The sequence below is a fragment of the Lodderomyces beijingensis genome (genome assembly GCF_963989305.1).
Source record: "Lodderomyces beijingensis strain CBS 14171 genome assembly, chromosome: 3".
Lineage (NCBI taxonomy): Eukaryota > Fungi > Ascomycota > Pichiomycetes > Serinales > Debaryomycetaceae > Lodderomyces > Lodderomyces beijingensis.
Window position 1 is genome coordinate 1 of NC_089972.1, and position 25,155 is coordinate 25,155.

Below are 25,155 nucleotides of genomic sequence, written 5' to 3' on the forward strand. Positions count from 1 at the left end.
ACCAGAGTTTATGTGCATCCTTACACCAGAGTTTATGTGCATCCTTACACCAGAGTTTATGTGCATCCTTACACCAGAGTTTATGTGCATCCTTACACCAGAGTTTATGTGCATCCTTACACCAGAGTTTATGTGCATCCTTACACCAGAGTTTATGTGCATCCTTACACCAGAGTTTATGTGCATCCTTACACCAGAGTTTATGTGCATCCTTACACCAGAGTTTATGTGCATCCTTACACCAGAGTTTATGTGCATCCTTACACCAGAGTTTATGTGCATCCTTACACCAGAGTTTATGTGCATCCTTACACCAGAGTTTATGTGCATCCTTACACCAGAGTTTATGTGCATCCTTACACCAGAGTTTATGTGCATCCTTACACCAGAGTTTATGTGCATCCTTACACCAGAGTTTATGTGCATCCTTACACCAGAGTTTATGTGCATCCTTACACCAGAGTTTATGTGCATCCTTACACCAGAGTTTATGTGCATCCTTACACCAGAGACAACACCTCGGAGGCCATTTTGCACCCACACCAATACACCCAACCGTGATGCTGCTGTTGATCCCATAATGGTATCACTGTACTGACTGAACCCTCTATAGACCATCTCACCCAATTAGCTGATAAGGCAAATTCAACATTTTTGCATCTATTTCATCCAAAGTGCCCAGTATGAGTATCTCGAAATGAAACACCACCTACATATGACTTAACCAATGGTAGTGCCTGCTTTGAGCTGATAGCTAAACAACTACCTCTTATCCTATGTGAAGATTATGTCCTCTACGTCATAGGTCTCTGCTCGTCACGGCACCTATCTCACTCATATGGTTATTTTTTTTTTGTGGACTCCAGTCGTGACCTTCGCGTACCAATTTGAACTTCTAGCTACGGTCAACTTGCAAAAGTAGGGGCTCAAGCGAGCACAAACTAGAGCAATTCATTTGTTTTTGCTTCAAAAAGAAAGCTTCTACTGGTTAACAGTTTTGTATGTATTTGCGCAACTACAAAAGGCCTTGTTTCACAAGTTTTTTCTATCGAGTACCGAATCGCATATTCATCTCGCTCGAGTTTTGCCGAAGCACTCCCTCGTCTTCTCCACTGGAATCGTCCTTTTGATCAAATGTGACATGGAAACCAATAAACTCGTCGTTTTCAACATCGTTAAACAAGTACAACAAATCTCCATCCTTGAGCCGTATCTTTTTATTCTTGCCAATGATGATGCCATTAACAGCGCACGAGTTGGTGCTCATATCCAAGAGCCACGATCTGCCTCGTGTGTCGGTGACGATTATGCAATGGATCTTGGACAATCGGTCGTCAGTGACTTTGTGGTCGCAAACTTCGGCCCTGCCTATGGAGAACTTGGACTTGACAATCTTCACAGAGTCCATGCGAATGGACTTGGCGATAGGCTCTAGTGTGATGGGGTTCAACAATGTACTGTCTATTTTCAATCTCTTCACAGCCGATTCTACGTTGGGGCTGGACTCGCCGTTGGCGCCACCGGGTTGAGTTTCAACCGCTCGTTTCCTCGGTTGCGACATTGTCGGTGGTAGATTATGGAATGGTTGCGACTGCGGAAGAGGCACAATCCTCTTTGGTACTTTAAAGTCCTGCTTGCTTGTTTTCCGGTTCTTTTCGCTATCTAGAGGACGAAGCATTATGTCTTCGTCGATTTTGCTCATGGAATCGACATGGATACCATTTTCAATCTTGCGAGATTGCTGTGATTGTGACTGCGACAAGCTTAGCGATTTGGGGGATGACGCAAAAGCGTCATCGCAAACATCTTGCAACCATCTATGCTGCAACGCTTCTGCCGCCGTGATCCTCCTTCTTGGATCCACTTGCAAGCAACAGGACAAGAAATCCCTGCCGTCTGCACTAACCTCGTATGACTTGAGAGGGGCTTCGTGGAACTCTCCATGCTTGATTTTCTGGAACATCTGCTTCTGCGATTTCCCGTTGAACGGCAAGTGCGAAGTCAACAACACATAAACCAAACACCCTAAAGACCAAAGATCCACCAGCGAAGAGTAGTTCCCCGTTGAGGCAACTTGCGACAGTCCGAATTTCCCCGTAATCACCTCGGGCGCGACATATGCCAACGTGCCGCAAAATGTCTTCATCAAGGTCAGATTATCACTGAGTTTGGCCAATCCGAAATCAGTAATCTTGACCAAGATGGGGTCGTCCTGCATGATCAATATATTGTCTGGTTTCAAGTCCCGATGCGAAATGCCCAACTTGTGCACGTATAGTATTCCTTCAAGGATTTGCTTGGTTATCACCTGGGTCGCGTCTTCACCGATGGCCCCATTGGCGGCAACAAAGTCCATGAGGTCTCCACCGGGGACCAACTCCATAACGATGTAATAGTTTTCGGAGTCTTCGTAAAATGCCTTCAACGAGACAATGTTAGGATGGTCCAATTTCTCCAATATCGATAGCTCTCTGTCAACACTTGTAAGGCTGCTGGCCAAGCCGCTTGTAGTCAAAGCTTTTCGTCGGTTGATAATCTTTACTGCAAACGCATCACCCGAGGATCTTTCGATGCATTTCTTCACCGTGGCAAATGCTCCCTGGCCAATGGTTTCGTTTTTGATGATAAAGTCCTTGTATATCCCCGTGTCCAACGCGCTCGAGTTCAGCGACAAGGTGGGATTATAGTGGTCGGTGAAGATGACGATAAACTTGACCACGTCGGCACTCACCCCGTTGCCCACACTTATCTCGTCCCCCTGGTTTAGCAAGTAATTGGAGCCCTTGACGAGCCTGCTCCCGTTGAGGCTTGTGCCATTCGTCGAGACGTCCTTAATCCACAAGGACTTGTCGCCGATATTCAACCAAATCGAAAAGTGCTTATTCGATAGCCTCGTCGAGGAGTTCAAGTGGAAATCGCACTCGTTTGATCGGCCAAAAGTCCATGTAATCTTGCCATCTTGGGCCGGCTTATCGTTGACATCGAGATTCCGGTTGGCGTATTGGCCCGTCGCGCATAACAACTGGCATATTTTCGTCTTGTCATTTTCGGTATTGGTCTGTGTTACGGGTGATTGTTGAGTCGGCTGCGTTTGGGAAACCTGCGTAACTTCCATGTGTTTGAACTTTATGTGGCTATATTTCGTCAATATTGTACAAGATTCCCTCCCCCGAGACCCGCAAGATTCAAACTGCGCAATTTTCCCTACTTTTTTTTTCCTCTATTCTGTTTCTCTGTTTTTCTTTCGCGTCTTATCGTCGCGGCGGCCATGGGAAAATGTTGATGATTGACCAACAGGTATGGTGATGACGGGGTCCATACGGACACACGGTATATATGGGCTGGGTCTGCAACTGTATTATTTTGTTATCACAGGGGAAAGGATCAAATGAAATGGAGAGAGGATTTTCTTGGGGCGAGGGGGGGAGGAGGGGGCACAATTCAGGGTCGTTACCCTCTCGGATTGCTTCAAAAACAAGCTCGGTGAGGCTTAAACACAGTAATTTGGAGGTAGACAGAGGTTTGCTTCTACTCCCAAATGGCTGACACTGGCATGTTTCCTCCCACTCCAGGGCCTGACTTATTGAGTCAACGGCTGGCGTGGGTGGGGCTTCTTCTTTCACCCTTACTTGTGTAGCGGTATGGATGATGCCATGGGTAGCGCTCGTGCGTTTGGAAAGCAATCCTTTCCACCATTTATATCCGAAATATCCTTCTCCCTATATCCTCATTTCCTGATAGCACCACCTCCTCATCCACTTTGACTCCAAAATGATTGCAAACTCCACTCATATCTCCAACCGAATGTTCAAGTCTCAACGGTTCATCATCTTGATCGTGTTGTCCATGTTTGGCATATTGCTTGTGATAACATCATTAGCTGGTCACCACACCCAAGTAATCGACCAGGCAAAGTCCTTGCTTGAGTACCATACTTCTAACTCCGGGTTGTTTACAAGTTCAAGCAAGAGTGCGATAGAAAAAGAGTTGGCGGGCGAAACAGAAGAAGAAGAAGAGGAAGAAAAAGAAGTGTCAGCGAAGGAGGACGTCCAGATTGAAAATTCTAGAGGCTAAAAACAACAAGATTCCCAGATTTATACACCTTTCCAAATGGCCTTTTCTAAATACTCGCCGGTTTTTTTCGTCTGCAAGAACCCCAAATGCATCATCTCAAAGCAAGTCTGCAAGAACCACGAGTATGACATTTTCCTCCACTCTTCGTCATCTGTGACGTGAGCTGGCCTGTCCAATATCGCAGAAAATGCCTGGTGGAAATCATGCAAGTTGATGGCAGTTGGTGCCTCTTTATAGATTTTGAACATTTTACAGATTAATGGCACGGACTCGTTTTTTAAATACATGTTTGGGTTTTCCAAGCTCTGTTCAAGCGTGGAGCGTAAATTGGGACGCACCAAATTGATCATCAAGTTTTCAATGTTTTCTTCGAGCACGGGCGCGTTGTCAAACTTTTCACGCACTATGCCGCCATTGATGAGAAATATTTCATTGAAAATCATCGCATCGGGGGATTGTCTTAAAACAGGGTTGAGGAAATAATCAGCAAGCAAAGTTGTTGGAGGCGCGTCCTGCCTCATTAAGCCTGTTTGGAGTGTTTTCAAAAAAGTGTCTGAGGCACCATTGACAGTTTTGGTGCAATTTTCAGTCAACACGGAGGTCTTGGAATTCACCTTGGCTAGACAGTTGCGAAAAAATTTTGAGTTGAGTAGCTTCCCATTGACAAGACTGGTGTATAGCTCGAATTTCTCTTTTTGCTTGTCTATATTGTAAAGGATATTGACAGCGTTGATAACGGCCAACTTCCACGCTTTATACTGGTGCTCTGCATGCTTAAACAAGTCGAATACAGCCTCGTCTTTGGTCAACAAGTCAAATGCTTCTTTATTTTTTTCATCCACTTTTATCTCAATCTCCCTTTTGAAAGAAGGGAGTTTTCTCAACCCATCAATGTACAAACACGAGTGGTTAAACTTTGCAATCAATATAGATAGTGGCAGCTGATAGAAATAGATCATATAGGATAGCTTCAACTCCGCCACCAAAGCGTCGATCGAGTTGTTGGAGTTGCGGAAACGGCTCAATATGATGGTGCTCAAGGTGCTGTCGATTAGTAACGGGTCCTTGTCGCCCATTTCCGGAGTTAAAAAGACATTGTTCAAAATGTGATAGCCCAAGCTGACATTATCATTGCTTTTGAACTTGTACCCGTCAAGGTTTCTTCGAATGTCTCGTTGGATGCTGTCGCTGATCCACGAGCGCGTGTCACACGACAAGGCCACTAGGAGCTTGAATGGAATTTCAGGGGTGAAAGATTGGAAAATTTTGATGATTTGGTTCAAGAGCTGCTTACCGAATAGACTTGTGTCTTCAATAACCACAACAACCCTCGTTGTGTTTGCCTTGCCGTTCTCCTTGATCCATTTGCTAATCACTTTCAAATCATAGTTTAGTTCGCCGCCATGGTCCAATTCGTCATGTGCTTCTTCAAATTGCTTGATAACTTCCTTTAATGCACCTTTGATGTGCGGCGAGTTTCTGCTGTTCAACTTGACCAATATGCACTCCTCTAGCTTATCCAAAATGTGACTATAAAACTGATCGAGTATTCGGTAGTTGTTGGCGGTGTTTGAAGTCATTTGAACGTACCCGACGGGGAGTTTTGACAGCGTGCCTGCCGACACGCGGATGAAATTTGTCAACTTGTCGAGGAGCTCGTCATTGGCCTTGTTCAAGATTGTTTGGATTTTGTCCAGCTGTTGAGTCCAGGTAGCTTTGTATAGCTTGTATCTAAACCGAACATTGTCAATGGGCTCTTTTCCGTCAAACAAGGGCAAAAGGGGGCATCTTGCTTGTAAATCGGCCTTCCTTTTTGAAGTTGACGGGGCAGATGTTTTGGGAGTGATGAAATAATGAGTTTTAAGGTTGTTTTCGTTATAGTCCGAGTTCAGCTTCAAACTCCTGTTTTCATCAGTCAAACTTGATTCAACCTCTTCCTCTTCTCCTTCATCATCACTAGTGTTTTTCCTCTTTCTTGAAGGAGCCATCACTTGTCCTGTTGGTGGTTACCTGCCTGGCATGCTCTACACATACATAGATGTAATTTGGTTGCAAGAAATTGAAGCTACATTTTACGACACTGGAGAGAATTGACATTGAATGCGACACTGAATTTTTTTTTTTTTTTTTTTTTTCCAAACCCATCAGTTCAACTACGAATGATAGCACATGGGAGGGTAGGTGCCCCCCTGTTTTCTCTCTCCAAGTGGACCAAGTTATAGATTAGATTAGATTAGGGTCTCGCGTATTATAAATTCGCGTCATCTTCTTGCTTCTTGCAGTTACGGAGGCATCGATTCCGAGACATCTCCTAAAAAAAAAAAATCACATATGTTGGTTGACTGTTGGCTCAAAAAGAAAAGTATTCGCGCCTGATTTTCTCTATTTGAATGTGTATTTACGTCGCACACGGTCCAAGGTAAGTGACTCTTTTTTTGGCGCAATTTGGTTGACTGCTTCTGTCTGTCCGTATGTCTGTAGCAGCCGGAGACTCGTAGCAGTAGCAGCAGTAGTGTGGTCAGATTGGTGGTTGGGATGGGTCAGGGTTGCGCGGCATCCCGTCACACACACTCCAAATTACTTGATTAGGCGATATTGCCATCAACAACCCACGAAGTACTAATAACTACCAAACTAATAGCCATGTGAAAAGGCAAAGTTGGCTAGTAAAACTGACGAGTATCAAAGTTACATCCACTTCAAATCCTACTGCCCACTGTCACTTGTCACTACGACCGCCGCTGTCACAGCTGCTGCTACGTCCAACAACACTGGCCTCGATTGCAAACCCCCCTCTTTCGTTCTTTTCGTTTCCTTTCTTTCAAGCAAGCAAGAAAAATAGGGTCGGGAATAAGAAGCAGAAGAGACGAAAAAATTTAAATAAATATATTCCACTGCGGTGACATCAGAGTTGCGGAGTATCCCACCTTCAAAATTGAGAGATAAATTATATCTATAGATCTTGGTTCTTGGTTATCAGAAGGCGGTAGTGGTCGCAAAGGAGTCAAAAGTTTTTAAAAAATAAAGGATAATATATTAACATCTACATAAATATATTGAGGCGGTCTTCACACACTGGATCGCATATTCCACACGAGGTTCAAGCTCACACTTCATAGAAACCGACTCAAAAAGACATGGACGAGACGGGCGAAAATCCCAAGGATTCCGAAACTGTTGAGGATGTCACTGGCAAACAAGGGGCCACGGGAGCCTCAACAGCGGACTCGGACCAGCAAGAGACAAGAGGGCTCAAGCAAAGACCCAAGAGACCACTGAGCTCTTCAACTTTGGACTCGCAAGCTTCAAACGCTTCGACTTTGTCGAAGCGCAAGTCCAAGAAACCCTATTTGAATGTTGCTCCTTTAAACACTCCCTTGTCGCACCGTCTTGAAACGGTGGGGGTCATCTGGCATTGCATCAGCATACCGTTCTTTATTTGCTTGTTTTTGTTCACCATCTCGCTAGGATGGGTCGTTTGGCTTTCGATCATCTTGCCGTATTTCATTTGGTGGTACGGCTTTGATTTGCATACTCCCACAAATGGCAAGGGAACTTATAGAGTGCGCAATGCCATGAAGAATTTAATCGTTTGGCAGTGGTTTGTCAACTATTTTCCCATAAAAGCCTACAAGACAGTGGAATTGGAGCCGACTTTTAGCCGTGTTGTCGTTGAAGACTCTTCCAATTCAGAGGACGACGACGAACAGGACTTGATTCTGGAAACACAGCTAACAACCATGGACCAGCTTTTCAAATTCCTTGGTTTGAAAAAGAGACTCAACACTACAGACGACAGAGCGTCAAATAAAGCGCTCTACAAGCAAGAATGTACCGGACCGAGGTATATCTTTGGATACCATCCTCATGGAGTCATATCGATGGGAGTAGTTGGCTTGTTTGCGACAAATGCCATGCAAAACGAACCATACAAACCGCCATTCAACTTTTTAAAGCCGCTTTTCCACGACCCCTCCAAAAAGCCACCTTTGTTTCCTGGACTTGGCAAGATTTTCCCATTGACTTTAACAACACAGTTTACCGTGCCATTCTACCGTGACTACTTGATGTCATTGGGAATCAGCAGTGCCTCGGCTAGGAATATTCGAAGCTTGATCACCAACGGCGACAATTCCGTGTGTCTTGTTGTCGGCGGAGCTCAAGAATCCTTGTTGAATACCATGGTTGCCAAAAACACGCGTGTGGGCTATGGCTATAAAGAAAATGATGACGACTTTGAGGAAGAAGAAAAAGAAGAAGAAGAAGAAGAAGAAGAAGAAAAAGAAAAAGAACAAGAAAAGCACAAGAAAGGAAAAGGTAAAGGAAAAGGAAAAAGTAAAGGCAAAGGTAAAGGTAAAGGAAAAGAAAAGAATGGCAGAGTCTCGCAGGACGAGATTGCCGATTCCAAGAGTAATACCGTATCCAAGAGAGAAGTCAGACTAGTGCTCAACAGACGGAAAGGATTTGTCAAGTTGGCGATTGAACTCGGCAACGTCTCGCTCGTTCCAACTTTTGCGTTTGGAGAAGCCGATATTTATAACATTTCATTCCCAGAAGCCGGTTCCTTGGGTTACAGGTTTCAAAAATGGATGAAGAATACATTTGCATTTACTGTTCCATTCTTTAGCGCTAGAGGCGTCTTTGTTTACGATTTTGGGCTATTGCCATACCGTAACCCAATCAACATTGTCATGGGCAAGCCAATCCATGTTCCAGCAGGCGCATTACAAGAATATAGATTAAAGCACCCCGAGGAATTTGAAGAAGAGATCAAGAGCGATAAGCAGAAAGACGGGAAACTGTTAGAGCCACTCAAGAAGCCCGAGATTCGGAAAACCAACTCGTTTACCGATTTTTTGAAGTTGAAGAAAAGCTCAAAGCCCAAACCAAAGGCCAAGGTGCCTCAAAAATTATTAGACTATTACCACAAACAATACGTTGACGAATTGAAGAGAGTATTTGATGAAAACAAAAGCCAGTTTGGTTATGACGACGTTGAGTTGAATATTATCGAGTAAAAAAAAAAAAAAAAAAAAAGAAAAAGGAAAAAGAAAAAGAAAATGATCATCTATATATAAATATATGTATACAAAAGTGTTTTACTTTTTTGTTTTTTGTTTTTTGTTTTTTGTTTTTTGTTTTTTCAAACAAGTTCGTCATCTAGAAGTTTTCGTTTCCGTTCGTTGACTTCAAACATCTGTTGAGTGTTTTGCCATATTTCTTCCTGCTTTGGAATATCGCCGTACCTTGTGTTCATCAAATCGTAAGCATAGCACACTTTTAAATCGTCAAAGTTGTACTTTCCTTCCTCGTCCTTGCACTGTTCCAAAACGTCAACTGCTAAAGCGGTGCTTTTTAACAACTTTGATAAAGCTTCAGCTTCCTTCTGCCAGTCTTTTCTCTTTACAATGTTCTCACCGAGACGGAATCGCGTACTGAAATGCGTTAGAACCAATCTCGGACACTTCATCAACAGGCAAACGGCAAGAGCTTCCATCAACGTCGAATGCTTTTTCGCTATAGCCTCTTCGAGCAACTCGGTGTCTAACGTTGCTTCGTGGATCAACAAATCAGACTCGCGGCCCACCTCTGCAAACTTTGGGTTTGGACGCGTGTCTCCTGAGAATGACACCTTAAAGTCCTCGTCTGCCGAAAGCTTAAATCTGAAAGTCGACGAATAAGCAAAGGGGCAATGGAGCGCGCGTGTAGCTTCCACCGAGATCAACCCGCAATCTTGAAACATTTCACTGATGGCATCGGCATCTCGCGGTGCAAGTTTTGCCCTGCGGTTGACAAAAGTAGAATCTCCTCCACCATTTGCACGGTCAAACTCATCTTCAAACTTGTCGAGACTCAACTGAGCAAACTCGGGAATTCGCTTGCCAACAATGAAATCTTCACAACTAAACATTTTCAACCTCGACATGTCAACTGTGTCGTTGTATCTGCCTTCGAGATTATACCAGTCCTTGATGAAATTGATAAATTGCCACGGCACAATCATGTACAAGTTTCCCTTGGCGTTTATGTCAAACCATTTGCTGATTAGCGAAGGGATGCCCAAATGGTGGTCAGCATGGAGGTGTGATAGGTATATGAGGCGCATTTCTTTAAATATCACCTCGAAATCATCGTCTTTTTCCTTTAATTCTTTGTCGTCGTTGTTGTGACCAAAAAAATTTCTCAACAAGCTTCCGATTGTGTTTTCTCCCGCATCAAGAACAACAGACTTGAACGAAATGTCCCCACCATTGGACTCAACGGGGATTCTTAAAAGTGTCGACAATGCATTTCGGTAAATACTGGGAACGGACGATCCTGTGCCAAGAGTACAAATATGGACTGAATCCTTGAGTTGTTTGGCACGATCAACCCATTGGAGATCAAATTTTGAATCCTTCATGTCTTCAAAAGCCACATTTGTGCTCATTTGCGGAAGCAGCAGCAGCAGCAGCAGCAGCAGCAGCGGCAAACACCCTTCAATGAACAAGGACTTGTTTGATGCTTTCGAGACCCTCGTGTTGTTGATTTTGGCTCCAGATTCGTTCAATCCATAAACTTGCAAAGTGTGCATCCGCGTGACGGGGCCGGTCGGTAGGTCCCGGAATTCCTCCAGGTTGACAAGATTGAAATCGCCATTCGACAAGAGTTTCAACTTTAACTGGCAAGTGGTAAACTTTTCATTCAACACCACATTGTTGGCCGTGGATTTGTGGCTTATACAGTGCTGGCAATTTGGTGGGAACTTGTCAATAAACGATTGCTTATACTCCTCCGCATTGAAGGTGACTTTATCGCCAATAAGATGGTAGACCAACCCGACATTTCCAACTTCGAAAAACTGCTGATTCGTGATTGTGTTTTCATAATAGTCATCGCTCGGGATATCAATAATCAAAACCTTTGGGATTATTTTCTCCGGCCCCAAGACCTGTTGAGGAGTCACAGTGACGCCCGCTTCCGTTACCACGCTCTCCCCCTCGGTCAAAACCCGGAACTGGGGGCCCGGCTTCACGCCCAACCCCTTGGCTTTCAAAGGGTCAAACTTTCCACGAATGGGCAAAATGTCAATGCAGTAGGAGACGGAGTCCTGGAAAGGAACCAAATCTTCCACGGGGGGTAACGTCACGTTAGTATGGAGGTCTCTCACCGAAGGGTCGTGTTTGTAAGATTCTGGATCTCGACTGTTGACCTCGCTCGTGTCCAAGGGGAACATCAACGACGCCACTTTTTTAACCTGCCTATCCAAATCGTCTCTTCTCGCGGTCACACTTGTTTTTGTTTCGTTGTTGCTCATTTTTTTTGGCGGAGTTTGAATAGACGTTATAACTAGTTCCTTATTCGCGACAATCGGCAGCTTGTCAACGCTCATAATGTCCAACTCGATTCCTTTGCGAAACACAAACAGTCGCCAAGTAGCCACAATGTAGGACAACAAGCTGCTGTTCCCAACCACGGAAACTCCCTTTTTCATGGCGTCGCTTATGGTCAAGAACAACCCGGGAAGACCACCAATGTCCTTCCATGTAAAAATGGTGCCCGTGATGAAAATCCCCTGTAGCTTGAGGTACCGGAACTCAGTATCCACAGCATTGAGCGTTCGCTGCGTACCCTCAGGTATTTTCCCAAACAAGTACCTCGATCCATCCCTGGTGGTCAAACTGATCAAGGGCCCCGCTGTGTCATCTGTAATGTGAGTTTCGGCTGCAAATCGGAACATGTCAGGGAACAAGTACGGACTTTGCAGCCCGACAATATTCTGTTGTTTCTTTTGTTCGCGAGTAATTGCTGCTTGCTTGTGTTTACTCAACTTTGACGACACGGGTGGAATATTTCTGATTGATTTCTTGGTCCTGATACTCTTTTCTTTAATTGGATGGGGACGCTTGGAAATATTCCGGCAAAGCTGGGTGTAGTGTGGCGATACACGAGCAAAATCGTGGAAAATATGGGCTACTCTGTTCAAAACGAATTAATAACGGTCTTTAACTTCTCTTTTCTAACTTCTAACTCCTAACTTCCAACTTCCAACCTGTTGATTTGACTCAATTCAGCATGCCTTCAAAAAAAGAGAGAAGAGGTTTGGACTTTTGAAAAATATCAAATTGGTAGCACCGTCACTGGAAATGTCACATTCAACTTTGGTATCACACCTGCTGGCAAAGCAACAACCCTGGCTGCCCTCTTTCCAACCGTGTTGTTATAAGCATTGAATTTTTGACCATATAAAAGAGAAAGCAGAAAAGACTGCCCATTAATTTCAAAAACCCACCCCTCGATATCCTTCGAAGAGTTCATGAAAGGCAACTGTATATGAGCTCCGATCTTTCCCTCGCTGCGGCTACCGCGACGTCGCCAGCTCCCTCCTCGGAGGTGATTGAGCTTTTGTTCAACCAGTATATCCAAGTCCACCCCGTCAACAACCAATACGTGTTAAAATCTCGAGACGACGATGCAGAGAAGGTCAGGGCCTGGTTCAATCTACGCACGTTGCCGTTAATCGGCCGCTTTTTGCCAGAGGTGGATGAAAAGACAAAACTCATCAACGAGCTCGTGGAGTATCAAAAATCAACCATTACCTATAAGGACTGGTACTCCACCTCCTTGAAACTAGACGAGCTATTGGGCAACAATGCTTGGAAATCAGACCCGCAGTCTGACGTTTACGACTACAACTTGATCTACAAGAACCTTAATTTGATGCGACAGGCGCGGTTACACAACAACTTTAAATTGTTGCTTTATTACGTGCGGACCAGCTGGGTGCGTAATTTTGGGAATATGGGCGATGCAGACTTGTATCGCCACTCGTACGTGGGCACCAAGAAGTTGATTGAGGAGTATTTGCAGGAATGCCAATATGCGTTGGACTATTTGGTTAACGACGGAAGCTCGCACTTGGACGATAGATACTTGTTGGGGATGCTCATTCAAACGAGAAAAAACATTGGCAGAACCGCATTGCTTCTTTCCGGCGGCAGTACTTTTGGAATCTTCCACATTGGTGTCTTGGCCACGCTTTTCGAGGCCAACTTGCTACCAAGAATCATTAGTGGCTCTTCCGCGGGGTCTATTATCGCCAGTATCATGTGCTCGCATAACAACGAAGAAACGATTGAGTTGCTTCAAACGATTGCCGATCGGAAATTTGACATTTTTGACATTGCCGACTGCGACCAGAACAAGAAACAGGGCAAGTTCCGTAAGCTCCTCATCTTTTTGGGACATTTCATTAAGTTTGGGACAATATTTGACATTGAAGGGTTGCAAGAAACCATGACCAGCTTCTTGGGCGACTTGACCTTCCGCGAAGCTTACAACAGAACTGGCAAGATCCTCAACATTACCGTCTCGCCAACATCTATCCACGAGCAAACGCGTTTATTGAACCATTTGACGGCGCCAAACTGTTTGATATGGTCCGCAGTGTGCGCCAGCTGCTCTGTTCCCGGTGTTTTCCCCACCAGCTCCGTTTACGAGAAGGATGTCAAGACAAATGAGATCCACGAATGGAACAACGATGAGTCGATGAAGTACATGGACGGATCCGTGGAAAACGACTTGCCAATCACCAGGCTTCTGGAAATGTTCAACGTTGACCACATCATTGCCGTGCAGGTGAATCCTCATGTGGTTCCAGTTTTGAAAATCTCAGTCGGCAACATTGGCGGAGAAGTTGAAAACGACTTGAGCTACAAGCTCAAGCACTTGTTGAACAATGCCTACGATTTTGTTTCGTGCGAGGCAATTCACTATCTACAGCTTTTGACGGAGCTAGACATTTACAAGAACCTATCCAATAAAATCATTTCAGTTTTATCGCAAAACTATTCCGGTGACGTGACGATATTACCAGAGTACAAAGTAACGGACTTTATTAAATTGTTTGAAAACCCCAATAGCGATTTTTTGCTAGATTTCATCTGCCGTGGCGCCAAGGCGTCGTGGCCCAAGATGTCCATCATCCACAACCACTGCAGCGTGGAGTTTGGCCTCGACAAGGCCATCTCGACCTTGCGCGGGCGTATCATCACCTCGGCCAACTATAGAATCACCAGCGGAGACAACATGATGAAACGAAGCCAGCTGTACCACCGGTCATCTAATCCGACATTGTCCACCAATAACTTGACGACGCCCCCCTTGCTTGTCAATGACGGGCTGTTCAACACTGCTCCAAATACGCCAATGAAGGGGCAAAGACGCCCCATGCCCGTTAGACGCAATACGGGAAATGTGCCCCATAAAAGAGCAAAAGCGAGATCAACAGCGTTTGAAAATGCCATCTTCCCGAAAAAGGGCAATTCTTCAACGGCTTTAGCGCAGTTGACACATGACTATTTTTCCGGGGACTCTACTTTGGTCACTGATGATTCTGACAATTCTCACCCGTTCCACAGCGCAAGCGCTAGACAAAAGATTAGAAAGTCGAGAAGCTCGGGAAATTTCATCAACAACCATTCGGACCGGGACATTTCAAAGTCTATCAACAAGGAGGACACTTATGAAAAGATTAATCTCCCTTCGAGAAGCCGCTCGTTGAAGAATTCGTACATTGGATTGAACAGGCTCAAGGAGAAAGACAACAGCAGCCAGGACTTGATGAACAAGTTGGAGAAGGAGAGGAAAAGCATATTGAAGAACGGACATTCAACTACCTTAGATATTTACGGCCAAAGCGACGATGAAGAATTGTTGAAAGGCGACGGCGATGCGGATGGCGATGCGGATGGCGATGCGGATGGTGATGGCGATGGCGATGGCGATGGCGATGGTGACATTGACGAATATGCAGAGGTTGATGGCGAAGCCGAGGTTTACATTGACGACTACGATGCTGACCATCAAAATCTACATGACGAGGATGCCGACAGCAATGATGATGACGATGCTAATGATGAGTATGATGACGAACGCCAAACCCACATGGATAACGGCGACGACGACGCTGACGACGAGAAGGATTTGAGCAACGGCGAGGTTTCACAAATGGATTCGGTACCCATGGAGCAAGGAAAAGAAAGTGTTGTTGACGACATTGATGCTTATTTCGGCGACGAGCGTTGAAGAAAAGAAAAGTTTTAAAGAAAAATTTGGTTTCAAAAAGAAAAGAAGATTTATAATTCAATTTGGGGGAGGGGGTTTATTCCGTTTTTTTTGTTGTGTTTTTTTGTTTTGTTTCGTTTTAGCTTTAGTTTCAGTTTTGTTTTTTATTCTTTAATAAGGCTTAGTAGGATTGGAACTGTCAATCCTAGGAAAGGTATCATGCGATGGTTGGACGTAGTGGTCACGGTCTCTTCGCTCGAGTTTGACCTGGGCGGTAGCTGGCCGCATTCATCGTTAAACTCTTGCATCACATGATTGACGACGTATAGGAAAGTTCCTGCTGAGAACAACAATAGCAATCCCGTGACGTAGAGCACATTTATCTCAAGCATCAACACAAGAGTGACGGTAACCCACGCGAATATTGGCGTCAGTAGCGCAAAGAAAACCAAGTGCCAGTAAAGGTGTCTGTCGGGGACTGCCTCTTTTGTCAATATAGTCCCGAGGCTGAACGCAGTGGGAATTCGGTGTAAGACAAGTGCGACTACAATCGTTGCATGAAACCTTCCACTCTGGTCCAAGTAAGCTGCCCCCAACAGGACTCCATCCACAGAGCCGTGCACAACCAAGCCAAGAGTCAACGACGAACGCAAAATGGATTGCAAAATGGACAGCACGCCGGACAGACTCGATTTTTGCAGATTCAAACCGTGCAGAGTGAAAATCTTGTCAAGCACATACATCATCGTGAAGCCCAAAAACATAGGATATCCGATGCTTTCCGCGCCCCAATCATAGCCCGACTCGTTGAGCACCTCTACCCCTTCTGGCAAAATGATCAAAAACGCAGTCCCCAAAAGCACGCCGATACTAAACTGTGTGAGATATGTCAACTTGGTATCAGTCACATTTGTGAATTTCACAGGTATGACACCGGCGACAAGCGTTGCAACGACAATTGACACGGTTATAACTAGCAATTGGATGAACTGGGCAACTGTGAATGGCATTTGGAGGCTGCTATTCTTATAGCTTCTTTATCCCTTATGGCTGTGGTACTTGTACCACGAGGACGAGTAGATTTCGTTTGGTGGGCTTCAGAAATAGAGGAAAAAAAAAACGCGTCAGTTTCCCTCCCCCCCCCCCTCTGTCCACCTGAGCCAACGCCAAAGCCAAAGTAGACACATAGACACTGTTGATGACAGATGAAGGAGAACAACACCGAGCTGCCGTCCTACATTTCAAGTCCAATGAATATGTCAAAGCTCTATCTATTTTCAACCAACTAATCTACAAGCAGAGACAAACTGGGTTGAAGAACGGCAAGGGCAAGTTGTCGTTGTCCACTTTGTTGGACCAGCGTGCAGCTACTCATGAGAAAATGGGGCAATCTAATCTTGCTTTGAAAGATGCGAGAAAGATCATGGAGATTGAGCCTGCGAATTGCAAGGGCTACTTGCGCACGGGCAAGTTACTCTGTTTGATGAATAGGAAGTTCGATGCCTACAAGGTGTACCAGGAAGGGATCTACGTGATTAGCAAATTGAGCAACGAGGGTCGAGCTGACAAGGATGAAAAGTTGTTTCTAAGCTTGAAGCAGCAGTACAGAGTGCTCAATGCGGAATTGAAAGCAGATCGTGGAAATAGCCAACCCGTGACCAAGAGAAAAACCGGGGGAGCTGTCGCAACGACGACGATGACAACGACTCATCAACCCGCAAAGAGACAGAGGGTAAGAAATCTAGACCCATGTCGGTGTCTCCCACTTGAGATTATGGAATTGATCTTCCACAACTTGTCTGATCGTGAACGATCTTTGTGCTTGTTGGTGAGCAAAAAGTGGCATCAAACCTTGACGGCATTTGCATCTTTCTTCAAGTTTGATTGCAAACGAGCAGTCACAGTTGAAGAGTTTGCCAATGGTGTGAAATTTTTCAAAAGACTCTCAACATGCTCAGCGCGTTGGCGAATAAAGCAGCTAAAGGTCAACCAAGTCGCCAGGCAGAAAATATCCCATATTCTCCATTCCTTGATTTGCGAACCGCTGTTTCCCGTGGAGTCACTAGACATACTGGATGCCTTGCTCAATTTGCAAATGCTTTACGCCGTGCTCGCCAAAAACAGTTGGCGGTTGAATAACTTTCACAGACTCCGGAGTTTGAAATTGGGGATCAACTGCAGCATGAAATACCCGCACATTTTGCTCCAGCTTTTCCCAAAACTTGACGAACTCGAGATTTGCATAATATTACCAGAGCATAGCAAAATGAGCTTGCTTCCCATAAACGACAGAAAGTTTAAATTGCTCAAGGAAAACAGAAGGCTAACACATCATTTGAAAAAGTTGACATTGGTCAACCATACAAAGTTGTTGAAAAGCGAGGGTGTGGCCATCACTGCTCTGACGTATAGTCCGTTCCCAGTTCTAATTGACCAGCATTTGCCCGAGTTGGTTGAGTTGAAGCTAGTGTCATTTCAATTTGGCAACCATCACCTCCCGGAATTTGGCACTTTTCTAGCATCTCTCGACCAGTTGAAAAGCCTATACCTTGAAAACAATGATGGCTTGAACTTGTTGACGCTATTGCAAATGTTTCTCAATTACAATCCGAAATTCCGGTTGCTACATTTTACATTTAGAGAAAACTGCATCTACTCGGCCATGTCACTACAGCAAATATCTGCCTCGTATTTGACGCAACTCACCGAGTTGAATACCCTTGATTTGTTTGGTAATTGCCTCACAAAGATGGGCTTGTTGAAACTTTTAAAAATCTGCGGCAAGAGCCTTACATCGCTCAACATAGGGAACTCCAGCTACATCACTTTTGAGCTACACAATCCAAGCCAGCTCCACATGAGCCAAGTCTCGTTGCTCTGTCCGGACTTGGAGGCTTTGTATTTGCATGAGATGAACATTGACAGCAGTGCCATGTTGCAAATCACCAAGCACTCTTTCAACGGGGACACCAAGCTCAAGTGGAAGCAATTGGATCTAAGCTTTAACCAATTTGATGGGGTTGACTTGATGAAATTTTTGGAGGAACTTAAAAAGCATGTGGTTGCACCGCTTGAGGACCTATACTTGCATGGATCCACGATTCAAGAAGACATGCTAGCCTATGTGAGGAGAAGAAAATTTGCTCTAAACTGCCTGAATGACCCGCAAAGGGCCCGCTGGAGGGTATACGGTGTAAATAGTTGGATCTTGTAGTGAGAAAATGATTCAACTCTAGTAAATTTTGTTCTTTTTTTTTTGCAGCCAAAGTTGATGTCGCGAAACTCAAAATCGACATGAGAAAAGAAGAAAAAAATGTATATACAGAACGGGCCTTCTACGATGAGTTTCTCAATCACACATATACACCCACACCACAGCGGATACTAGCAAAAGATGGCTCGCACAAGAAGCCAGATAAAGACCAAACCGCAGAGGTTGAATGATAGTCGATCTCTCAGCAATCCAGATGAAGTCTCGTTAGAGAATATTCTCGGCCAAGACACTTCCATCGAAGATGCCGCCAAGCAAGAATCAAGTGAAGAAGTCCCACTGGAGCCAGCGGTGGAGCCCCTTGCAGAGAAGCCAAAGAAGAAAGTCTTTACTGATGAAGATGAAGATGCGTTGATGGAAGCACCAACTAGAATTGAGGGAGAAGAAGAAAAAGAAGAAGAAGAAGGAGAGGAACTGGATTCATCCTCCGACGATGATGATGATGATGATGATGATGATGACGCACCCGAAGAAGAGTCCACGACCACCGCCAAGGCCCAAATCCTCAACAGGCAAAAAGCGGAAAAAGAACGACAAGCGGCCATAGTGCAAGCCAACAAGGAGCGAAGGAGAGCCCAGGACGAGCGCAATAGACTTCAGCAGCAGCAAAAGAAGCAGCGAGGGGCACGCGATGAAAAGACACGGGAGGAAATCCCCTATGATATCGAATCTTTTCTCAAGACAGCTGCTGCTGCCTCCGCTAATTCACAATCCGCTTCTTCTACTCTGACTCCAAAGCAGCAGCAGAACATACATATAAACTTGGCCGACCAGGACGCAGCGAAAGAGGCTAAGCGGGCCAAACTCGAGCAAAAACTACGCGAACTAAAGCAGAAAAAGAACAAGGGTGTAAGCCTCAAGAAAGGCCCAGTTTATGTGCAAACACAAATTTTCAACGGCGGAGTGAGTAAGAGGAAAGTAGTGCCGCGGGCAGAGTCGAAGATTTTGCACAACAAGTCACGCTGGTTGAATAGAAAGTCCATAGAGCGGAGGTAGAAAATGGGATGCCCCTTTTTTTGAAAAAAAACAAAAAAAAAGACAAAGCATTTGATATATAGTGACTCTCTGCCTAATATGCTGTTGAAAAGGTCATGTTGAGACAAAGAGTTCCTCATAAAGTTGGAATGAGACGAGCCTCAGATACAAGTACAACTCGCATCCAAAGGATGATTTCGGCAAAGCATAGAGAATATACACAGGGAAGGAAAAAGAAAAGGATGCTAATAAATTATTCGTAAACTCGTAAATATCATAAATAATACAAAACATGCACACCGTCGTTGGAAAATCTCAATGCTAAACTTCAAAAAATATGAAAATCGTGAAAAAGCCCTATAATTTTTTTTTTTTGTTTTTTATCAAATTAGATTTGGCTCAAGAAGAGTCGATATCTTTCAATCTCAATTTCAAACAATATGGACACATCATGTGGTCGCACCGGTGGCACGTGAACCTGGTAGGGATGTTCAAAATGACGCGATCTTGATACTCAATCAACTTGTTGTTGGAGATCAAGTCGAGGTGCAAGTGCGAAGGCGATAATAGCGCAGGTGGCTGTGGGGGTGTTTGAGGCGGGGACCGATTCGATGATTTGTAGATGATGCTGTGCTCCAGGCACTCATTTCGGCAGTACTGTCCTTCCGCGTGTTCTTCTTCCTCCTCATCCTCTTCTTCTTTTTGTTGTTGTTCTTCGTTGCTGGTGTTCTTGTGTTTTTGACTCACGGGGGACTTGGCCAAAGTTGAAGGTGGCTTCCACAGATTTCGTCTTGGTTCGTGGTGCTGCTGCTGTAGCTTCAAGTCAATGTAGCTGCTTGCTTTGGTTAGCGTGGGTGAATTTGAAATGGCGTGCTTGTGATCTCGATAAACAACCAGGCTGTAGTACTTTAAACTGTCAAATATGTAATTTGGATTAATGTTTGCTGCTGAAGTTGTGGAGGCAAAGCTGGTGCTTCCCTCGGCGATTTGCAGCTCGTGGGGGTGGTGGTGGTGGTGGTGGTGCCGACTGTCCAATGCGGTTTTCTGGTCATAGTCATGCTTGTACAAGACCGAGCCATACGACTGGCCACAGGAACAGCAATACCACTGGCATATCTTGTTGTCCAAGGCAGTTGTTGTTGACGACGACGACGACGACGACGGCGACATTGTGGAGGGAGACTTGGGCTCGAACTTGTGAAACGTGCGCAGTGTTCTCGGCGCCTGCACATCCACTTGAGTCTTGGGTTTGCCAGGTGGTGCGTGGAAATGCAGTTGGTGGCTCTCTGGGTGTGGCGTTGAAGCAGCCTCGCTGCTGAGAATTGCAGGGGGAGCACTCGAAGTCTTGATGGAGCCGGGTCTGGAAACAGCTGACGAGAAGCTGGGCGCGGAAGAGCTGGGCAAAGTGTCCATCTCAAGCGTCGAAGGCTCAAACCTCTGTCTCTTTGCGGGTGGAGCCAACGGGTGGCCGGATATCGCATTGGCATTGGGCTTGCTTATAGCAGCCGGCGACTGTTGCGGTGCAAGGGTCTGGGTAAAGCTGATAACTTGCTTATTCAGATTCTGTTCCACAAACATTGTCACTGGAGTAGGATTTTGCTTCGTGAAGTTGCTGACTTCGTTGCTGTTTTTTTTATGTATTTAAGGAGTCTGGTGTTGGGGGGGAAGGAAAGGGAAGGTTTTGGAGTGAATTGCCGAAAACTTTTGGCAGTAGTGAAGTCGTTGCCTGCTTGACGTGACGTGACGTGACTTGGCTATGGCTATGGCTATGGCTATGGCTGGAGGGGAGAAAGAGGGGGGGCTGTGGGCTGTAGCTGGCAAACAGGGCGAGCTGGAGTGGCAAAATGAGTGCCTCTTGAATGGGGATTATAGTTTGTCGACTTGTATCCTGTGGGTGCAAATTGGTTCGATTGCGAAAAAAAAAAAGGACGAAAACTCTCAAAAAAGTCGTAAGGTGGGAAATGTGGGATGGAAAAACTTTGGCTATTTGTATAAGCTGCTTCCTGTGTGTTTACGGGGGCGCTCCGTAAATCATGACTTTTGGAATGTGTCTGTTTGTCCAGAAGAAGAAAGAGGAACATCGATGTGGTTGGAAATTGGAAGATGCATATCACCTGCGTCTACACATCACTCCGTCACTCTCACTACTGCTGTCCAATTGGTTAAAAAAGGGGGGAGGCAATGTGAAATTGCACTGCAAACAGACAGACAGCAGCAGCAGCAGCAGCAGTAGCAGCAGTAGCAGCAGTAGCAGTAGCAGCTTTCCCAACTTCCCGTGCGGGTTGGAGAGGTCTAGACTCGAATTCATCTTTTTTTTTTTTTTTTTTTTGTTTTTTAATTTCTGCAGTTGACTTCGGTTCTAGAATGAGAGTCGAGTGAAGTAGATCCAGCGGCTATTGATCAGCAATCGCCATGCTTTTTGGCTCTTCGGTTGTATATACCCATTTTTCCATCTTTTTTTGGGTTTCTCCAAGGTTACCTTTTTTTCCGACCGGATACGAGTGGGTTCTTTTGGGGTAACCGCCACGGGTGGACTGGTGGGGTTGGTGGTTTGGGGAGTCGACGAAAATCGGCGTGCTTAAACCCACCTTGTTTCCTTGGTTCGGGAGTACCTTGAAGGTATTTAGTCTGCAGCTTCTTGCACTTGCCAATTTCAGACCCCAGGTCCTGTCTTCCAGTTAAGCAAACACGTCGATAGAGATGCAGACGGAGAGGAAGAGAGAGGAATAGTATGGTCTACTCTATTGTGGCACAGATTTGATCGGTCCTCCCGGTCGTACTAGCCTCAGTCGTCCTCGTGAAATGTGTGTCTCTGTGCTCTCGGTGATGACCATCTGAAACAAAAAAATACTCTTGCCAACAATGTCACAACTAGCAACTTCTTTGTTGATCCTGACGTGCTCCGCAGCAGCTCTACTTAATTTTTAACTCCCTCTCCTTGCTTTTGGACAGAATTTTCCTTTTCTTTTCCGTTTTTTTTCTTTTTTGTTTGCCTTGATGGTTGAATACCGAGGCGAGGAAAGAAAGGGAGCTTGGGGGCCTGGGGCTTGGGGGCCTGGGGCCTGTCGACTGTTGGAATCATGCATGTAGTTATGCATTCCCTTGTTCAAACAATCGCGGTTGAAAGTTCTAGCATGGGGCGGAGGAGGGTTAATTCTTTGTCCATGAGTGATCGATCATAAAAAAAAGTTACCTTCTTTCCCGCCACCGACCAAGTCTAGACACTTCTTATCACAGCTTATCATAGCCCCTACCGATAAAAAATTGGCATGGCGTTGGGCGTTGGAATCTTCAAAGTCATATCTGGCTCAGCTTCAACCAACGTCGAGGTGTTCCCTCTGCATTTACGAAGCGAGAGAGAGAGGGCAATCAAAGAATTAATAACTTCGTATTGTAGCCAAAATCCAAATCTCAAGAAAAGCATCGGCACATCCATCTATTTTTGCACCGTTCAAGAGATTTACTCCTCTGGTTCGTGAAAATCCTTTCCACTTTAAGCCCAAATGTTTTTTGAAGACGCGCATCAAATCTGAATGTAAGTCGCCTTCTGCCTCTGCGTTGAACTTCAACGCTGCTCTCTGTTTCTCGAAATTAAAAAAGAAGAAAAGAAACAGTCCATGGGTCTTTCGGCTTCTATTGAGCTTCCATTCCCAAGCAACAACTCAAGTCGGTATCACCAACCACCGGTTCACCTATCTTTATTTCCCGCACTTGCTTCACTCCAGTTATGCTGCCCCGTTATCACCAGTGCTCGCTGTTTTCACGTTTTGACCGTTTTTTCGTTTTTTTCCCCTTTCTCACGGCATTCAAAGTTGCGACTATTGACATCTAGAAGTCCCACTACAATAGCAATCTTGCTTCTTCAAGATCTTTTGGTGACGATCCCTTCCTCTCTCTCTCTGTCTGTCTCTCCCCCTAGCATAGAGCACTTCCAGAACTACAGAAGGGCCTCCCGTGGCCGTTTCTTTTCTTCACATTCCACCTAAACACACACCCCGAATGAATAAAAGAAAGAAAAAAAAAAACAAAAGGTGGGGATCTTTTTAACGTGGATTATTGCCTGAAACACATTACATCTCGACCCAAATTTTCAATTAAATCTGGCCCCTTTGGTGACGGTGGCGAGTTTCAGCTAGGATTGCTCTGACTCACCACTTTCATCTCCGTTTCTTTCTTTTTTTTTGTATTCTTTTGTTTGTTTTCGGAGTAATGCTGGTTCAGGGAGGAAAAAGAAAGTAAAGTTGGCGCAGAGAGAATCATCGATTGTTGAAACATCCAGTACTCTGCTTCCTGATGGAAATGGCCAATGGCCAACGAGGACCGACCCCCAGTAGATGCAAGCGGTTCTTTCATTCTTCACTCTGACATTGCAAATACACCGTGTTTATTTTTTTTTTGGTTCTGGAAACTTCATCCAGAGCAATGTAGGCCATTTCAATCTCCAAGAGCAACCACGGAGTTGAAATTGCCCTTGGTTGCCTCTTTTTTTAAATACAATTAGGAACTATCCAGACCAGCTCTTTGCTTAATTACTTACATACTTACTCACCTACTCACTTGCGTTTACAGACCCAGATTCCGTAACTAGCAACCTCTTGAGCCAAAATTTCCATCCCGCTTACTTAAAACAAACGAGCAAGTAGTTAGAAGCTAGCGGCTCGCCAGCTCTAGATGTCGTCATTCCTCAAAAATATATCAGGCTGACTGAGAGAACCATAGTAGTCTCCTGAAATTCGGACTGGGGAACAAACAGACAAACAAACAGACTTTGCAACCTTGCAACCTTGCCTTGAAAAACACAGTGCCGCAGCTATCAACCATCGAAAATTGCTCGAGACTTTCAAGATAATTTGCAGCAAAACCACCATGTGCTTTGACTATTGCAAAAGATGGCGTTTAAAGACAGACAGACGAGTTTTGGGCTCCTTTTTTCCATCCTTCTCTCGTCATCTATCTTGCATCTTCTCCAACGCAACTTCACCTTCGCCTTTGCTTTTGCCTTTGCCTTTCCTCAATTCAATGACCTTGCTCACGTATTCCCACTTGATCAACCCCTCGGAATCCCCCGGTGTCAAAATCACATCGTTGGCACTCTTGTAGAACTTCAACCCCGCGGCAATACACAAGTCAGTATCAATATAGACCAAGCAATCGGCAGAAACTCTCACGCCCGAGATACTCTTGTATTCATCACATGTCAAATGGATATGGTTCCGTTTCATGCGACTCAACCCGCCAGTTTGCTTAATCTGCGCAAGTTTCTTGATATAAGTACCGTGGAAAACTTGCAAATTGGACAACTCCTGCTGAGTCATGAGCTGAAACTCCGGCGGCTGCGAAACCGAGGAAAGCGAATGTCCTTGATTGGCACAGATCAAATCGCCAGATTCATCAATGGCAAATCGCTGTTTGTCATTCTCCTTGACTATGCGGTCTAGATCCTCCCTCGTCGTTTTGAAACTTTTCAATCGTTGATGGTTGAGAATCTGCGCAATGGGCACGTAGCCACTACTGTCAATGTCTAATTTTTCCTTCACAGCTCCGTGCCGGAGCAAATAAGATAATGCTTTAGAGATCAACACATCTCTTCGTTTATTCGTCTCATCAGTCATCAACTGTGTGTTTGTCTGTTGGAGAAAATAGGTCTATTTGAAAAAAAAAAAAAAAAAAGGGTGCTTCAACGCCGTGGTGGGGCTGTTTACAGAGACCATAACTTTTTCACGCATGGGCTCAACTATACGTGTCTATTGAAACTCACATTTATGTACAAGAAAGATACCCACAATTTT

The 25,155-nt window shown here is 45.0% G+C and overlaps 12 protein-coding genes across 12 annotated transcripts; 6 read left to right on the forward strand and 6 right to left on the reverse strand. All coding sequences in view use genetic code 12, as the record gives it.

Moving 5' to 3' along the window:
• Positions 1–34: 34 nt before the first annotated feature.
• On the forward strand, positions 35–598 carry LODBEIA_P21200 (uncharacterized protein; the record flags this gene model as incomplete). Its single annotated transcript, XM_066972085.1, has 1 exon — positions 35–598. The coding sequence occupies one exon, from the start codon at positions 35–37 to the stop codon at positions 596–598; it is 564 nt and encodes a 187-aa protein (XP_066829058.1).
• A 447-nt stretch (positions 599–1,045) lies between these two features.
• Positions 1,046–3,115, reverse strand: LODBEIA_P21210 (uncharacterized protein; the record flags this gene model as incomplete). The annotated part of the gene is made up of 1 exon (XM_066972086.1): positions 1,046–3,115. One exon carries the CDS (start codon positions 3,113–3,115, stop codon positions 1,046–1,048), a length of 2,070 nt encoding a protein of 689 aa, XP_066829059.1.
• A 689-nt stretch (positions 3,116–3,804) lies between these two features.
• LODBEIA_P21220 (uncharacterized protein) lies at positions 3,805–4,074 on the forward strand (the record flags this gene model as incomplete). Its single annotated transcript, XM_066972087.1, has 1 exon — positions 3,805–4,074. The coding sequence occupies one exon, from the start codon at positions 3,805–3,807 to the stop codon at positions 4,072–4,074; it is 270 nt and encodes an 89-aa protein (XP_066829060.1).
• A 20-nt stretch (positions 4,075–4,094) lies between these two features.
• On the reverse strand, positions 4,095–6,062 carry LODBEIA_P21230 (uncharacterized protein; the record flags this gene model as incomplete). The annotated part of the gene is made up of 1 exon (XM_066972088.1): positions 4,095–6,062. One exon carries the CDS (start codon positions 6,060–6,062, stop codon positions 4,095–4,097), a length of 1,968 nt encoding a protein of 655 aa, XP_066829061.1.
• Positions 6,063–7,211: 1,149 nt separating this feature from the next.
• On the forward strand, positions 7,212–9,092 carry LODBEIA_P21240 (uncharacterized protein; the record flags this gene model as incomplete). The annotated part of the gene is made up of 1 exon (XM_066972089.1): positions 7,212–9,092. One exon carries the CDS (start codon positions 7,212–7,214, stop codon positions 9,090–9,092), a length of 1,881 nt encoding a protein of 626 aa, XP_066829062.1.
• Positions 9,093–9,217: 125 nt separating this feature from the next.
• LODBEIA_P21250 (uncharacterized protein) lies at positions 9,218–11,794 on the reverse strand (the record flags this gene model as incomplete). Its single annotated transcript, XM_066972090.1, has 1 exon — positions 9,218–11,794. One exon carries the CDS (start codon positions 11,792–11,794, stop codon positions 9,218–9,220), a length of 2,577 nt encoding a protein of 858 aa, XP_066829063.1.
• Positions 11,795–12,387: 593 nt separating this feature from the next.
• LODBEIA_P21260 (uncharacterized protein) lies at positions 12,388–15,141 on the forward strand (the record flags this gene model as incomplete). Its single annotated transcript, XM_066972091.1, has 1 exon — positions 12,388–15,141. One exon carries the CDS (start codon positions 12,388–12,390, stop codon positions 15,139–15,141), a length of 2,754 nt encoding a protein of 917 aa, XP_066829064.1.
• Positions 15,142–15,284: 143 nt separating this feature from the next.
• On the reverse strand, positions 15,285–16,130 carry LODBEIA_P21270 (uncharacterized protein; the record flags this gene model as incomplete). The annotated part of the gene is made up of 1 exon (XM_066972092.1): positions 15,285–16,130. The coding sequence occupies one exon, from the start codon at positions 16,128–16,130 to the stop codon at positions 15,285–15,287; it is 846 nt and encodes a 281-aa protein (XP_066829065.1).
• Positions 16,131–16,318: 188 nt separating this feature from the next.
• LODBEIA_P21280 (uncharacterized protein) lies at positions 16,319–18,334 on the forward strand (the record flags this gene model as incomplete). Its single annotated transcript, XM_066972093.1, has 1 exon — positions 16,319–18,334. The coding sequence occupies one exon, from the start codon at positions 16,319–16,321 to the stop codon at positions 18,332–18,334; it is 2,016 nt and encodes a 671-aa protein (XP_066829066.1).
• Positions 18,335–18,514: 180 nt separating this feature from the next.
• Positions 18,515–19,387, forward strand: LODBEIA_P21290 (uncharacterized protein; the record flags this gene model as incomplete). The annotated part of the gene is made up of 1 exon (XM_066972094.1): positions 18,515–19,387. One exon carries the CDS (start codon positions 18,515–18,517, stop codon positions 19,385–19,387), a length of 873 nt encoding a protein of 290 aa, XP_066829067.1.
• Positions 19,388–19,765: 378 nt separating this feature from the next.
• Positions 19,766–20,944, reverse strand: LODBEIA_P21300 (uncharacterized protein; the record flags this gene model as incomplete). The annotated part of the gene is made up of 1 exon (XM_066972096.1): positions 19,766–20,944. One exon carries the CDS (start codon positions 20,942–20,944, stop codon positions 19,766–19,768), a length of 1,179 nt encoding a protein of 392 aa, XP_066829068.1.
• A 3,368-nt stretch (positions 20,945–24,312) lies between these two features.
• Positions 24,313–24,978, reverse strand: LODBEIA_P21310 (uncharacterized protein; the record flags this gene model as incomplete). The annotated part of the gene is made up of 1 exon (XM_066972097.1): positions 24,313–24,978. The coding sequence occupies one exon, from the start codon at positions 24,976–24,978 to the stop codon at positions 24,313–24,315; it is 666 nt and encodes a 221-aa protein (XP_066829069.1).
• Positions 24,979–25,155: the final 177 nt, after the last annotated feature.